Here is a 16179-nt window from a genome sequence, read left to right as displayed (position 1 = left end):
CAAAACCACCCAGAGACCCCAAACCACAAATAGAGACAGAAACATCCCAAAATCAAAACTGGGACCCCAAAATCAGCACCAGAGACTCCAAATCAGAAACAGAAACCCCAGTTCAGTAACAGAGACACCCCAAAATCAGAACTGGGACCCCAAAATCAGCACCTGGGGATCCCCAAATCCAAAACAGAGACCCCCAAAATCACCCAGGGGCCCCAAATCAGAAATAGAGACCCCAAATCAGCACCAGGACCCCAAAATCAGAACTGGCACCCCAAAACCACCCAGAAACCCCAAATCAGTAAGAGAAACACCCCAAAATCAGAGACAGGGAACAGAGACAGCCCAAAATCAGAACTGGGACCCCAAAGTCAGAACTGGGACCCCAAAGTCACGCTGCACCCCCAGAGCAGAAACGGAGACCCCAAAGGAGCACCCACCTCGGGCTGTGTGAAATGGGCGTGGCAGACTGGGCGTGGCTTGGTGGGTGTGGCTATGGGGGTGGGTGTGGCCATGGCGGTGGGTGTGACAGGGTTAGGTGGGTGTGGCAGTGGGTGTGGGTGTCAGGGCAGGGTGGGTGTGGCATGGCAGTGGGTGTGGCAGAGGGAGGTGGGCGTGGCAATGGGCGTGGCTCACCTGACAACCAGTATGTGCGGGGCAGGGCGTGGCTGGGCAGGGTGGGTGTGTCAGGGCTAGGTGGGTGTGTCAATGGGTGTGGCCATGTCAGTGGGCGTGGCCACGGCAGTGGGCGTGTCTCACCGGACAAACAGCCCCTGCTGGGCGGGGCTGGGTGGGTGTGTCAGTGGGTGTGTCAGTGGTCGTGTCGGTGTGTCAGTGGGTGTGTCAGGGTTAGGTGGGTGTGTCAGTGGGTGTGTCAGGGGGCGTGGCAGGGTTAGGTGGGTGTGTCCGCGGGTGTGTCAGGGTTAGGTGGGTGTGTCAGTGGGCATGGCAGGGTTGGGTGGGTGTGTCAGTGGGTGTGTCAGTGGGCGTGGCAGCGCAGGGCGTGTCTCACCTGACAAACAGCACCTGCTGGGCGGGGCGGGGCGTGTCCCGCTGGGCCTCGGCCGCCAGCGCCTCGGCGCGCTGCTCCAGCAGCTTCATCTCGTCCAGGCCGCTCTGCCCCGGGGCCAGGTCGGACACTGCCGGGCCGGGGGGGTCAGGGGGCTCGGGACCCCCGGGACCCCCATGGACCCCCCATGGACCCCCATGGATCCCCAGCCCTCCATGCCCCATGGATCCCCCATGGACCCCCATGACCCCATGGATCCCCCCCATGGACCCCCCCATGGATCCCCCATGGATCCCCCCATGGACCCCCCATGGATCCCCCATGGATCCCCCATGGACCCCCATGGATCCCCCCCATGGATCCCCCCATGGATCCCCCCATGGATCCCCCCATGGATCCCCATGGATCCCCCATGGATCCCCATGGATCCTCCCCCATGGATCCCCCATGGATCCCCCATGGACCCCCCATGGATCCCCATGGACCCCCATGGATCCCCCCATGGACCCCCCATGGACCCTCCCATGGATCCCCATGGACCCCCCCATGGATCCCCCCATGGACCCCCATGGACCCTCCCATGGATCCCCCCCACTGCTCCCCCAGGACCCCTCTGGGACCCCCCCCGTGTGCCCCCCATGTCCCTCATGGTGCCGTACCTGTGCCATACCTGTGCCCCTCTCACCTGTGCCCCCCCGGTGCCATACCTGTGCCCCTCTCACCTGTGCCCCCCCGGTGCCATACCTGTGCCCCCCATGCCCCCCGTTGCTGTACCTGTACCATCACCTGTGCACTACCTGTGCCCTCCCCATGCCCCCCTGTGCCCCCCCATTGTTGTACCTGTGCCATACCTGTACCATGACCTGTGCCCCCCCGGTGGTGCCACACCTGTGCCCCCCATGCCCTGGCAGTGCCATACCTGTACCCCCTGGTGCCATACCTGTACCACACCTGTACCAATCTCACCTGTGCCCCCCGTGCCCCCCTACTGCCTGACCTGTACCCCTCACTTGTGCCCCTCCGTGCCCCCCCAGCATTTCCGTACCTGTGCCATACCTGTGCCCCCCATGGTGCCACACCTGTGCCACTCACCTGTGCCCCCCATACCCCTCCTGGCAGTGCCGTACCTGTACCCCCTGGTGCCGTACCTGTACCATCACCTGTGCCCCCCGTGGTGCCATACCTGTGCCATAACCTGTACCAATCTCACCTGTGCCCCCCATACCCCTCCTGGCGGTGCCACACCTGTGCCCCCCGTGCCTCCCCGGCATTTCCGTACCTGTGCCACACCTGTGCCCCCCGTGGTGCCACACCTGTGCCCTCCGTGCCTCCCCGGCATTTCCGTACCTGTGCCACACCTGTGCCCCCTGTGGTGCCACACCTGTGCCCCCCATACCCCTCCTGGCAGTGCCACACCTGTGCCCCCTGGTGCCGTACCTGTGCCATACCTGTACCATCACCTGTGCCCCCCATGGTGCCACACCTGTGCCCCCCGTGCCCCCCCGGCATTTCCGTACCTGTGCCACACCTGTGCCCCCCGTGGTGCCACACCTGTGCCCCCCGTGCCCCCCGACATTTCCGTACCTGTGCCCCCTGTGCCCTGGCAGTGCCACACCTGTGCCCCCCATGGTGCCACACCTGTGCCATACCTGTGCCCCCCCGGCATTTCTGTACCTGTGCCCCCTGTGCCCCCCATGGTGCCACACCTGTGCCCCCCGTGCCCCCCGGCATTTCCGTACCTGTGCCACACCTATGCCCCCCGTGATGCCACACCTGTGCCCCCCTGTGCCCTGGCAGTGCCACACCTGTGCCCTGGCAGTGCCACACCTGTGCCCCCCATGGTGCCACACCTGTGCCCCCCATGGTGCCACACCTGTGCCCCCCGTGCCCCCCGGCATTTCCGTACCTGTGCCGGTGGCGCTGCCCGACACCTTGAGCATCTGCGAGGCCATGAAGTTCACCTGCGTGTTGTAGGTGGCCTGGACGCTGCGCTTGATCCGCAGCATCTCCCGGATGGTGTCCTCGTTGCCGTGGCGGATCTCAAACTCCTTCCAGGTCTGCCAGAAACTGCCCGTGATCTGACAGACAGACAGACAGACAGACAGACAGACAGACATCATCAGCATCTCCTGCCAGAAGCTGCCCGTGATCTGACAGACAGACAGACAGACAGACAGACATCATCAGCATCTCAAACTCCTTCCAGGTCTGCCAGAAACTGCCCGTGATCTGACAGACAGATGGACAGGGTCAGCATCTCCTGCCAGAAACTGCCCGTGATCTGACAGACAGACAGACAGACAGATGGACACACGGACAGGGTCAGTCCCTCCCAGTCCCCCCAGTCTCACCCGCGGGTCACAGATCTGCGAGCAGTGGCTGTCCCCAGTGTCCCCAGTCCCCCCAGTGTCCCCAGTGTGTCCCCAGTGTCCCCAGTGTGTCCCCAGTCCCCCCCAGTGTCCCCAGTGTCCCCAATGTGTCCCCAGTGTCCCCAGTGTCCCCAGTGTCCCCACTCTCACCTGCGGGTCACAGATCTGCGAGCAGTGGCTGTCCCCAGTGTCCCCAGTCCCCCCCAGTGTCCCCAGTCCCCCCCAGTGTGTCCCCAGTGTCCCCACTCACCCGCGGTTCGCAGATCTGCGAGCAGTGGCTGTCCCCAGTGTCCCCAGTGTGTCCCCAGTCCCCCCCAGTGTCCCCAGTGTCCCCAGTGTGTCCCCAGTCCCCCCCAGTGTCCCCAGTGTGTCCCCAGTCCCCCCAGTGTCCCCAGTGTCCCCAGTGTGTCCCCAGTGTGTCCCCAGTGTCCCCAGTGTCCCCTCTCACCCGCGGGTCGCAGATCTGCGAGCAGTACGTGTAGATGGCGCGCGCCCGATCCACCTCGCCCAGCTTGCACTCCATGTCAGCGAAGCGCAGGCACAGCTCCCGCGCGGCGTCGTCACCCAGCACCTGGGGACGGGGCACACCTGGCACACCTGGCACCACCTGTGCCCATCTGTGCCCTCCTGTGCCACCCACCGCCCACCTGTGCCACCCAGCACCTGGGGACAGGGCACACCTGGCACACCTGGCACCACCTGTGCCCATCTGTGCCCTCCTGTGCCACCCAGCACCTGGGGACGGGGCACACCTGGTACCACCTGTGCCCTCCTGTGCCACCCACCGCCCACCTGTGCCATCCAGCACCTGGGACAGGGCACACCTGGCACACCTCCCACCTTGCCCATCTGTGCCACCCAGCACCTGGGGACGGGGGCACACCTGGTACCACCTGTGCCCTCCTGTGCCACCCACCGCCCACCTGTGCCACCCAGCACCTGGGGATGGGGCACACCTGGCACACCTGGCACCACCTGTGCCCTCCTGTGCCCACCTGTGCCCCCCTGTGCCACCCAGCACCTGGGGACAGCGACACTGCCACACCTGGCACCACCTGTGCCTCCCTGTGCCCTCCTGTGCCCACCTGGCACCAGCTGGGACCACCTGGCACACCTGGCACCACCTGTGCCCACCTGTGCCACCCACCGCCCACCTGTGCCACCCAGCACCCGGTGGGGCACACCTGGACACCTGGCCCCCTGTGCCCTGTGCCCTGTGCCCCCACGCCCACCTGGCACCCACCACCTGGGGACGGGGTGGGGCTACCTGGCCACCTGACCACCTGCCCACCTGGCACCAGCTGTGCCACCCAGCACCTGGGGACAGCGACAGTGGCACACCTGTGCCCACCTGTGCCTCCCAGTGCCCACCTGGGACACCTGGCACCAGCTGGGACCACCTGGGACAGCTGGCACCACCTGTGCCCACCTGTGCCTCCCAATGCCCACCTGGACCCCCTGTGCCCAGCTAAGACACCTGGGACCAGCAGTGCCCACCTGTGTCCCCAGTGCGCACCTGTGCCACCTGTACACACCTGTGCTTCCCAGTGCCACCTGTGCCCAGATGTGCCACCTGTACCCTCCTGTGCCACCTGGGACCAGTTGTGCCCACCTGTTCCCCACTGCCACCTGTACACACCTGTGCCCACAGCTGTGGGTGACCCCAAAGAGCTCTGGGTAGCCCCCTATGCCCCCAGGTGTGTCCAGGTGCCCCAGGTGTGCCCAGGTGTGCCCAGGTGTGCCAGGTGGGTACCTCGATGGCTCTCTGGTAGATGGGGCGGTGTGCGTGACCCCGAAGCTCAGTGCCCTCAGCCCCAGGTGTGTGCCCAGGTGTGCCCAGGTGTGCCCAGGTGTGTGCCCAGGTGTGCCAGGTGTGCCCACCTCGATGGCTCTCTGGTAGATGGGGCGCGTGTGCGTGACCCCGAAGAGCTCAGTGCCCCCAGCCCCAGGTGTGCCCAGGTGTGTCAGGTGTGTGCCAGGTGTGCCAGGTGTGTGCCCAGGTGTGCCAGGTGTGCCCAGGTGTGTGCCCAGGTGTGCCCAGGTGTGTCAGGTGTGTGCCAGGTGTGCCAGGTGTGTGCCCAGGTGTGCCAGGTGTGTGCCCAGGTGTGCCAGGTGTGTCCAGGTGTGTGCCCAGGTGTGCCAGGTGTGTGCCCAGGTGTGCCAGGTGTGTCCAGGTGTGTGCCCACGTGTGTGCCCAGGTGTGCAAGGCGGGTACCTCGATGGCTCTCTGGTAGATGGGGGCGGCGTGTCGCGTCCCCGGTGATGCGGCGGCGGTAGATGTGGAACCGGCCCTGCTCGGGCGCACTGCCCCTGCTGTCCCGCCGCAAACTGCCCTCCAGCCGCGCCCAAGTGTCTTGCGGGTGGTTGAGGCACGGATGGCCACAGACGGACAGACAGGGAGGGGACAGTGAGGGGACAGGGACACGGGGACACAGGGACATGGGGACACGGGACAGCGACAGTCGTGTCCCTAATGCCCCCCATCCCCAATGCCCCCATGTCCCTGATGTCCCCATGTCCCCAGTGTCCCCAATGACTCCAACACCCCCAATGTCCCCACTGCCCCCATGTCCCCAATACCCCTCATGTCCCCACTGCCCCCCATGTCCCCATATCCCCCACTGCCCCCATGTCCCCAATGACCCCAGTGCCCCCAGTATCCCCAATATCCCCACTGCTCCCCATGTCCCCAGTGCCCCTGATGGCCCCCATGTCCCCAGTGTCCCCAATGCCCTCCCCTGTCCCAATGTCCCCAATGTCCCCAGTGCCTCCAACACCCTCAATGTCCCCACTGCCCCCCATGTCCCCAATGTCCCCTGTACCCCTCCAATATCCCCAATGTCCCAATTGCCCCCCATGTCCCCAATGCCCTCCCCTGTCCCCATATCCCCCCAATGCCCCCCATGTCCCCAATGCCTCCAACACCCCCAATGTCCCCCCCATGCCCCCAGTGTCCCCGATGTCCCCCATGTCCCCACTGCCCCCCATGTCCCCGATGTCCCCCATGTCCCCGATGCCCCCCATGTCCCCAGTGTCCCCGATGTCCCCCATGTCCCCGATGCCCCCATATGTCCCCGATGTCCCCAGTGCCCTCCCCTGTCCCTGTCCCTACTCTTGGCGTGCTGGGGGGGGCACCCGTCCAGCGCCTGCTCGAAGAGGTCGCGGGCCCGCTCCAGCTTCCGGCCGCCGTAACGGGCAACGAACTTGGACAGGTACGTGAGCCACAGGTCCCCGACGTGCGGCCAGCGGAACAGCGCGATGCCGCGCTCGTAGGCCTGCGGGGACATGTACATGGCCAACAGCGGCGATGCCGGCTCAGCCTGCGGGGGCGGGACATTGGGACATGGGGACATCAGCGAACACGCGCTGCAGTGGCCTGCAGGACATCGGGGACATTGGGGACATGGGGGACATCACAGCGTGCGATGCATAGGGGACATCGGGGACATTGGGGACATGGGGACATCAGGGCTGCAGGCTCATAGGCCTGCGGGGACATCGGGGACATTGGGGACATCAGCATGGGGACATTGGGACATTGGGGCATATGGGGCAGCCAGCGGAACAGCCCGATGCCCGTAGGCCTGGGGGGACACGGGGGACATCGGGGATGGGGACATGGGACATCAGTGCTCGTATGCCTGAGGGGACAGTGGGGACATCAGCATGGGGACATTGGGGACATCAGCGGAACAGCGCGATGCTGCGCTCATAGGCCTGTGGGGACATCGGGGACATTGTGGACATCAGTATGGGGACATTGGGGACATGGTGACACCAGCAGAACAGCGCGATGCCGCGCTCGTAGGCCTGCGGGGACATGGGGGACATTGGGGACATTGGGAACATCAGCATGGGGACATTGGGGACATCAGTGCCACCAGCGGAACAGTGCGATGCCGCGCTGTCTTAGGGGACATGGGGATTGGGGAAGAGCATGGGGACATTGGGAACATAGCATGGGGCTTGGGACTCAGCATGGGGACTTGGGGCGGTGACCCACAGGAACAGCGTGCTGGCTCATAGGTGGGGGACATGGGGACATCAGCATGGGGACACTGGGGACATCAGCATGGGGACATTGGGGACATTGGGGACATCAGCATGGGGACATTGGGGACATCAGTGCCACCAGGAAGCGCCGCCGTAGGCCTGCGGGGACATGGGGACATTGGGGACGTCAGTGGAACAGCGCGATGCAGCGACAGTACATGCCTCACACCGCGGGACATGGGGGACATTGGGGACATCAGCATGGGGACACTGGGGACACGGTGACACCAGTGGAACACGCGATGCCGCGCTCGTAGGCCTGTGGGGACACTGGGGACATGGGGGACATTGGGGACATCAGCATGGGGACATTGGGGACATCAGTGCCACCAGCGGAACAGCGCGATGCCGCGGCCTGGGGGGACATCGGGGACATCAGCATGGGGACATTGGGGACACGGTGACACCACAGGAACAGCGCGATGCCGCGCTCGTAGGCCTGGGGGACATTGGGGACATGGGGGACATTGGCATGGCAGCGTCTCCATAGGGACAGTACAATGCCACACCCATGGACAGAGGGACTGGGGACACCGACAGGGGTTGGGGACACCGAGAGGGGATGGGGACACCCCGTGGTGGAGGAGTTGGGTGGGACACCCCGGGAAGGTGTTGGGGACACCACAGTGACCCTGTGGCTCAGAAGAGTGTCCCCAGTGTCCCAGGTGCCCTTCACTGTCCCCAGCTGTCCCTGCAGTGTCCCCACGTCACCCTGAAGCTGCCCTCGAAGCGGCCGTGCTCCCCCAGCTTCCCTGTCCCCAGTGTCCCTGGCTGTCCCCAGTGTCCTGCTGTCCCCATCTGTCCCTATCTGTCCCCCAGCTGTCCCTGGCTGTCCCCATTGTCCCTGGCTGTCTCTGCAGTGTCCCAGATCCCCCAGCTGTCCCCAGTGTCCCTGCAGTGTCCCCAGTGTCCCTGGCTGTCTCGCAGTGTCCCTGCAGTGTCCCCATGTGACCTCGAAGCTGTCCCTGAAGCGGCCGTGCTCCCCAGCTCCCCCAGTGTCCCTGGCTGTCCCTGGCTGTCCCCTTGTCCCTGGCTGTCCCCAGTGACCCAGTGGGGACTGGGGATGTCCCCATTGTCCCTGCAGTGTCCCCATGTCACCTTGAAGCTGTCCTCGAAGCGGCCGTGCTCCTCCAGCAGCAGCGCGTAGTTGATGACGATCTGGGGCGTGGCGATGCGCAGGTCCAGGATGCGCTCGTACACACTGCGGGTGGACTGGGGACACCGGGGACAGCAGGGACAGCCAGGGACAGGGATGGGGACAGGGACAGCAGGGGACAGCAGGGGACAGGGGGACAGGACAGGGACAGCAGGGGACAGCAAGGGACAGGGGGATACCAGGGGACAGCAGGGGGACAGCAGGGGACATGGGGACATGGGGACAGGACAGGGACACCAGGGGACACCAGGGGACACCAAGGGGACAGGGGAACAGCAGGGGACAGGGACATGGGGACACCATGGATGGGGATGGGGACACAAGGACAGGGACAGAGCGGGCACGGGGACACACGAGGACAGGGAACATGGGGACACGGGACATGGGGACAGGGACAGAGGGACATGGGGACACGAGGACATGGGGATAGAGGGACAGGGGGACAGAGGGACATGGGGACATGGGGACAGGGACAGGGGACAGGGATGGGGACACAGGGACAGGCACAGAGCAGACATGGGGATACAGGGACACGGGGACAGAGGGACACAGGACATGGGGACAGAGAGAGGGACATGGGGACAGAGGGGACAGCCAGGTCACAGCCACGCCCAGCACCCCCGGACACACTGGGGGCACGGGCACGCGCTGTCCCCACGCCAACCCCACGTGCCCAGGTGTGCCCCGCAGCCAGCAGTGTCCCCAGGTGTCCCCTGAGGCCACCCGGGTGTGCCCCGCAGCCAGCAGTGTCCCCAGGTGTGCCCTGAGGCCACCCGGGTGTCACCCACAGCCAGCAGTGTCCCCAGGTGTGCCCTGAGGCCACCCGGGTGTGCCCCCACAGCCAGCAGTGTCCCCAGGTGTGCCCCTGAGGCCACCCAGGTGTCACCCACAGCCAGCAGCGTCCCCCATGCCCAGTCCGATGTCCCCAGGTGTCCCCCAGGTGTCCCCAGGTGCCCCAGGTGTGCCCAGGTACCCACAGGTGCCCACCTAGAAGGTGCCCAGGCTCTCGTCCAGGTCGGCCAGCATGGCCCACACCCATCCCTGTGTGTCCCTGTCCCCAGGTGTGCCCAGGTGTACCCAGGTGTGTGTCCCTGTCCCCAGGTGTACCCAGCTGTGCCCAGGTGTGTGTCCCTGTCCCCAGGTGTACCCAGGTGTGCCCCGGTGTGTGCCCAGGTGTGTGTCCCTGTCCCCAGGTGTATCCCCAGGTGTCCCCAGGTGTCCCCAGGTGTGCCCAGCTGTACCCAGGTGTGCCCAGGTGTGCCCAGGTGCCCACCTGGAAGGTGCCCAGGCTCTCCTCCAGGTCGGCCAGCATGGCCCACACCCTCAGGTTTTTGTAGAGCCGGTTCTGCACGGGCTCCGAGCTGTCGAAGTACTCGGCCCGGCGGGAGGGCAGCGCTGTGGCTTTCTGGGGGAAAAACGGGGGAAAATGGTAAAAATGGGGAAATGGGGAAAATGGTAAAAATGGGGAAATGGGGAAAATGGGGAAATGGGGAAAATGGGGAAATGGGGAAATGGGGAAATGGGGAAATGGGGGAAATGGGGAAAATGGGGGAAATGGGGAAAATGAGGAAATGGAGGAAATGGGGGAAATGGGGAAAATGGGGAAATGGGAAAAAATAGGGGAAATGGGGAAATGGGGAAAGAAGGGCAAATGGTAAAAATGAGGAAATGGGGATGGGGAGAAGGGGGAAATTGGGAAAAAAATGGGGAAAGGGGAAATGGGGAAAAAAGGAAAAAGGAGGGAAAAGGGGAATGGGGAAAAGGGGAAAATGGGGAAAAGGGGAAAAAAAAATGGGAAAAATGGGGAAATGGGGGGAAATGGTAAAAATGGGGAAATGGGAAAAAATGGGGGAAATGGGGAAATGAGGGGAGAAGGGGGAAATTGTGTAGATGGGGGAATAATGGGGGAATGGGGAAAATGGGAAAATGAGGGAATGGGGGAAATGGGGGGAAATTGGGAAAATGGGGCAAAAGGGGAAAAGGGGGAAAATTGGGAAATGGGGGAAAACAGTGAAAATGGGGAAAATGGGGGAAAATTGGAGAAATGGGGAAAAATGGGCGGAAATGGGAGGAAAATGGGGGTAATGGGGGGAAAACGGTGAAAATGGGGAAATTAGGGGAAATGGGGAAATGGGGGAAATGGTGAAGATGAGGAAAAATGGGGGAATGGGGAAAATGGGGGGAAATTGGGGAATGGGGAAAATTGGGGGAAAAGGGGAAAATGGGGAAATTGGGGAATGAAAATGGGGGAAATGGGGAAAATGGGGAAAATTTGAAATGGGGAAAAAGGGGGAATGGGGAAAATGGGGAAATGGGGGAAATGGGGAAATTGTGAAAATGGGGAAAATGGGGAAATAGAGGAAATGGGGAATGGGGAAAATGGGGGAAAATGGGAAAATGGGCGGAAATTTGGGAAATTGGGGGAATAGGAAAAATGGGGGGAATGGGGAAAATGGGGGAAAATTGGGGAATGGGGAAAATTGGGGGAAATGGGGAAAATGGGGAAATTTTGGGAAAATGGGGGGGAAAAGGAAAAGGGGGAATGGGGGAAAATGGGGAAAATGGGGGGGAAATGGGGGGAAAGGGGGAAATTGTGAAAATGGGGAAATTGTGAAAATGGGGGAATTGGGGAAATGGAGGAAATGGGGAATGGGGGAAATGGGGAATGGGGGAAATGGGGAAGATTGGGAAAATGGGGAAAATTAGGAAAATGGGGGTAAATGGGGGAATGGGAAAACGGGGAAAAATGGGTGAAAATGGGGGAAAAGGGAAAATAGGGGAAATGGGGGAAAAGGGAAAATAGGGGAAACGGTGAAAATGGGGAAATGAGGAAAATGTGGAAAAGGGGGAAATGGGGCAAAATGGGGAAATGGGAGAAAACTGAGGAAAAACAGGGAAAAAGGGGAGAAAAGGGGGGAAGGAAGAAAATGGGGGGAAAACGGCAAAAATTAAACAAAAAAGGGAAAAATAGGAAAAAAGAGAGAAGAAAAGGGGGAAATGGGAGGAAAAGGGGAAAAGGGAGAAAAAGGGGGAAAGGAGAAGAGAAAAAGGGGGAAGAATGGGGCAGAGGGGATAAAAATGGGAAAAAGAGGGAAAATGGGAAAAAACTGAGGAAAAAAGAGGAAAAGGAGGGAAAACAGAGAAGAAAATGGGGGGGAAAGGGGAGAAAGGAAAAAAAATGGGAGAAAAAGTTGGGAAAGGGGCGAAAGAAAAATGAGGAAAAAGGGGAAAAATAGGAAAAAAGAGGGGGAAAAGGAGAAAGGAGAATAAAAAGGGGGTAAAAAGGGGGTAAGGGGAGGAAAAGGGGCAAAAATGGGAAAAAGGGGGAAAAGAGAGGAAAAAGAGGGGAAGGGGGAAAAGTGGAAAAAATTGGGGAAAAAAGAGGGAGGGAAATGGGTAAAAAGGGAAAAATTTGGGAAAATGGGGGAAAAGGGGGGGAAGGAGGAGAAAGGGGGAAAAAAGGGGAAAAAAAGGGCAAAAAAAGGGGAAGGGGATAAAAATGGGAAAAATAGGGGGGAAAATGGGGAACAAAGAGGGGAAAAGGGAAAAAATGGGAAAAAAAGGGGAAAATGGAAAAGAAGGGGGGTTCCCTGTTTCTGGGGTTCACCGTTTTTGGGGCAGCCCCGTTTTTGGGGTGCCCATTTTAGGGGTGCCAAATTTTTGGGATTCCCCCATTTTTGAGGCACCATGTTTTTTGGGTCCCCCCATTTTTGGGGTGCCCCATTTTCAGGGTGCCCGGTTTTTGGGATGCCTCATTTTTGGGGTGTCTGTTTTTTGGGATGCCTCATTTTTGGGGTGCCTGGTTTTGGGTTTCCCCATTTTCGGGGTCTCCGTTATTTGGGTTCCCCATTTTTGGATTCCCCATTTTTGGATTCCCCATTTTCAGGATTCCCCATTTTTGGATTCCCCATTTTTGGGGTTCCCCATTTTCATTTTCGGGGTTCCCCATTTTCGGGGTTCCCCTTTTTGGGGTTCCCCATTTTTTTGGGGTTCCCCATTTTCGGGTTCTCCATTTTTTTGGGTTCCCCATTTTCGGGTTCCCCATTTTCAGGGTCCCCCATTTTCAGGATTCCCCATTTTTGGGATTCCCTGTTTTGGGGTTCCCCGTTTTTGGATTCCCCATTTTCAGGGTTCCCCATTTTCGGGTTCCCTATTTTTTGATTCCCCATTTTTGCATTCCCCACTTTCAGGGGTTCCCCATTTTTGGGGTTCCCCACTTTCAGGGTTCCCAATTTCTGGGGTTCCCCATTTTTGCATTCCTCATTTTCAGGGTTCCCCATTTTCGGGTTCCCCATTTTCGGGGTTCCCCATTTTTTGATTCCCCATTTTTGATTCCCCATTTTCGGGGTTCCCCATTTTTTGGGTTCCCCATTTTCATGATTCCCCATTTTCAGGGTTCCTCATTTTCAGGGGTTCCTGATTTTCGGGTTCCCCATTTTTGGGGTTCCCCATTTTTGGTTCCTCATTTTGGGGGTTCCCCATTTTCGGGTTCCCCATTTTTGCATTCCTCATTTTCATGATTCCCCATTTTTGGGGTTCCCCATTTTCGGGGTTCCCCATTTTCAGGGTTCCCCATTTTGGGTTCCCCCATTTTTAGGTTCCCCATTTTTGGGTTCCCCATTTTCAGGGTTCCCCATTTTCAGGGTTCCCCATTTCGGGGTTCCCATTTTCGGGGTTCCCCATTTTCAGGGTTCCCCATTTTCAGGGTTCCCCATTTTCGGGGTTCCCCATTTTCGGGGTTCCCCTTTTCGGGGTGCCCCTCACCCTCAGCACGGCGAGCGCCTCCTGGTGCCGCTGGTGCCGCAGCTCCAGCTCCCCGAACTCGCACCAGACGGCGGCGAGGTCCTCGACCCGACGGAACCGCACCCGGGTGGCGCGGGTACGGGACAGGATGGACCGGGCCTGGGGACATCAATGGGGACACTGGGGACAATGGGGACACCAATGGGGACACTGGGACAGGGACAGGATGGACCTGGCCTGGGGACATCACTGGGGACATCATTGTGGACATCAATGGGGACAGTGGGGACATCATTGGGGACATCATTGGGGACATTGGGACAGGGACAGGATGGACCTGGCCTGGGGACATCACTGGGGACATTGGGGACACCATTGGGGACATCAACAGGAACCGCACCCGGGTGGCACGGGACAGGATGGACATGGCCTGGGGACACTGGGGACATTGGGGACATTGGGGACATTGGGACAGGATGGACCTGGTCTGGGGACATTGGGGACATCAATGGGGACATTGGGGACATTGGGACAGGATGGACCTGGTCTGGGGACATTGGGGACATTGGGGACATCATGGGGGACATCACTGGGGACACAGGGACAGGATGGACCTGGCCTAGGGACATCAATGGGGACATTGGGGACATCACTGGGGACATCAGGGACATTGGGACAGGATGGACCGGGCCTGGGGACAGTGGGGACATTGGGGACATCACTGGAGACAATAGGGACATCGACAGGAACCGCACCTGGGTGGCACGGGACAGGATGGACCGGGCCTGAGGACAGTGGGGACATCAATGGGGACACTGGGGACATCAATGGGGACATCACTGGGGACACAGGGACAGGATGGACCTGGCCTGGGGACAGTGGGGACATTGGGGATAATGGGGACAATGGGGACATCATTGGGGACACAGAGACAGGATGGACCTGGCCTGGGGACAGTGGGGACATTGGGGACATTGGGGACACTGGGGACATCAACAGGAACCGCACCCGGGTGGCGCGGGACAGGATGGACCTGGCCTGGGGACAGTGGGGACATTGGGGACATTGGGGACACTGGGGACAATGGGGACAATGGGGACAATGGGGACATTGGGGACAATGGGGACATCACTGGGGACACAGGGACAGGATGGACCTGGCCTGGGGACACTGGGGACATCACTGGGGACATCCATAGGAACTGCACCCGGGTGGTTCAGGGGTCCCATGCAGGATTTGGGGGTGTCCCCCAGGTTTGGGGGTGTCCCTCAGGATTCTGGGGATGTCCCCCAGGTCTGGGGGTGTCCCTCAGGATTTGGTGTCCCCCAGGTTTAGGGGTCCTTCAGGATTTTGGGGTCTCTCAGGATTTGGAGGTCCCAGGTGGATTTTGGGGCGTCCCCCAGGTTTGGGGGTCCCATGTGAGTTTGGGGTGTTCCAGATGGGTTTTGGGGGCGTCCCTCAGGGTTCAGGGGTCCCAGGCAGGATTTGGGGGTGTCCCTCAGGATTTTGGTGTCCCCCAGAATTTGGGGCCCCCCAGGTTTGGGATATCCCCAGGTTTGGGGTGTCCCAGGTGGGTTTTGGGGCGTCCCTCAGGGTTCAGGGTCCCATGCAGGAATTGGGGGTGTCCCTCAGGGTTCAGGGGTCCCAGGTGGGTTTGGGGTGTTCCAGATGGGTTTTGGGGTGTCCCTCAGGATTTGGGGGTCCCATGCAGCATTTGGGGATGTCCCTCAGGATGTGGGGGTGCCCCCAGGTGGGTTTTGGGGCGTCCCTCAGGGTTCAGGGGTCCCATGCAGCATTTGGGGTGTCCCTCAGGGTTTGGGGTGCCCCCCAGGTGGGTTTTGGGGTGTCCCTAAAGGTTTGGGGGTCCCAGGTGGGTTTTGGGGTCCCATGCAGGATTTGGGGGTGTCCCTCAGGGTTTGGGGTGCCCCCGGGTGGGTTTTGGGGTGTCCCTCAGGGTTTGGGGTGCCCCCGGGTGGGTTTTGGGGTGTCCCTAAAGGTTTGGGGGTCCCAGGTGGGTTTTGGGGTCCCATGCAGGATTTGGGGTGCCCCCAGGTGGGCTTTGGGGTGTCCCTCAGGGTTTGGGGTGCCCCCAGGTGGGTTTTGGGGTGTCCCTCAGGGTTCAGGGGTCCCATGCAGGATTTGGGGGTGTCCCTCAGGGTTTGGGGTGCCCCCAGGTGGGTTTTGGGGTGTCCCTCAGGATTTGGGGTGCCCCCAGGTGGGTTTTGGGGTGTCCCTCAGGGTTTGGGGTGCCCCCGGGTGGGTTTTGGGGTGCGCCCAGCTCACGTCGTCCAGCTGCCCGTTGTCCTCGTAGAAGCGCGCGAAGGCGACCCAGAGCTCGTGGGGGCGGCCGGTGGCGCGCTGGGGATCCACGGTGCGCACGGCCTCCGTGAACGTCTGGATGATCTGGGACGGACAGAGGGACATCAGGGGACATCAGGGGACATTGGGGACAGCCAGGGGACATTGGGGACAGCCAGGGACAGGGGGACAGCCAGGGACAGGGGGACAGCCAGGGGCCGCGCTGGGGATCCACCGTGTGCACGGCCTCCGTGAACGTCTGGATGATCTGGGACGGACAGAGGGACAAACGGACATCAGGGGACAGTCAGGGGACACTGGGGACAGCCAGGAGACATTGGGGACAGTCAGGGAACAGCCAGGGGACATTGGGGACAGCCAGGAGACATTGGGGACAGTCAGGGGACAGTCAGGGGACATTGGGGACACTGGGGACATTGGGGACAGTCACGGGCCGCGCTGGGGATCCACCGTGCGCACGGCCTACGTGAACGTCTGGATGATCTGGGACGGACAGAGAGGGGACAAACGGACATCAGGGGACACTGGGGACA

At 61.2% G+C, this 16179-nt stretch overlaps 1 protein-coding gene across 1 annotated transcript in view; it reads right to left on the bottom strand.

Moving 5' to 3' along the window:
- Positions 1 to 996: 996 nt before the first annotated feature.
- Positions 997 to 16179, bottom strand: part of XAB2 (XPA binding protein 2) — a 33952-nt gene continuing 18769 nt past the window's right edge. Inside the window, exons 13-22 of the mRNA XM_030970525.1 lie at positions 15611 to 15730; positions 13349 to 13486; positions 9858 to 9989; positions 8527 to 8640; positions 6488 to 6650; positions 5562 to 5728; positions 5257 to 5304; positions 3824 to 3946; positions 2913 to 3084; positions 997 to 1136 (exon numbers count right to left, since the gene is read on the bottom strand). Of these exons, the coding sequence (XP_030826385.1) occupies positions 1006 to 1136; positions 2913 to 3084; positions 3824 to 3946; positions 5257 to 5304; positions 5562 to 5728; positions 6488 to 6650; positions 8527 to 8640; positions 9858 to 9989; positions 13349 to 13486; positions 15611 to 15730 (1308 nt within the window). The 3' untranslated portion in view covers positions 997 to 1005. The remainder of the gene's footprint in view (positions 1137 to 2912; positions 3085 to 3823; positions 3947 to 5256; positions 5305 to 5561; positions 5729 to 6487; positions 6651 to 8526; positions 8641 to 9857; positions 9990 to 13348; positions 13487 to 15610; positions 15731 to 16179) is intronic.

Source organism: Camarhynchus parvulus, unplaced genomic scaffold (assembly GCF_901933205.1).
Source record: "Camarhynchus parvulus unplaced genomic scaffold, STF_HiC, whole genome shotgun sequence".
NCBI classification, from domain to species: domain Eukaryota; kingdom Metazoa; phylum Chordata; class Aves; order Passeriformes; family Thraupidae; genus Camarhynchus; species Camarhynchus parvulus.
The sequence above is the reverse complement of the archived record's forward strand: the minus strand, read 5'-3'. Positions and strand labels throughout refer to the sequence as shown.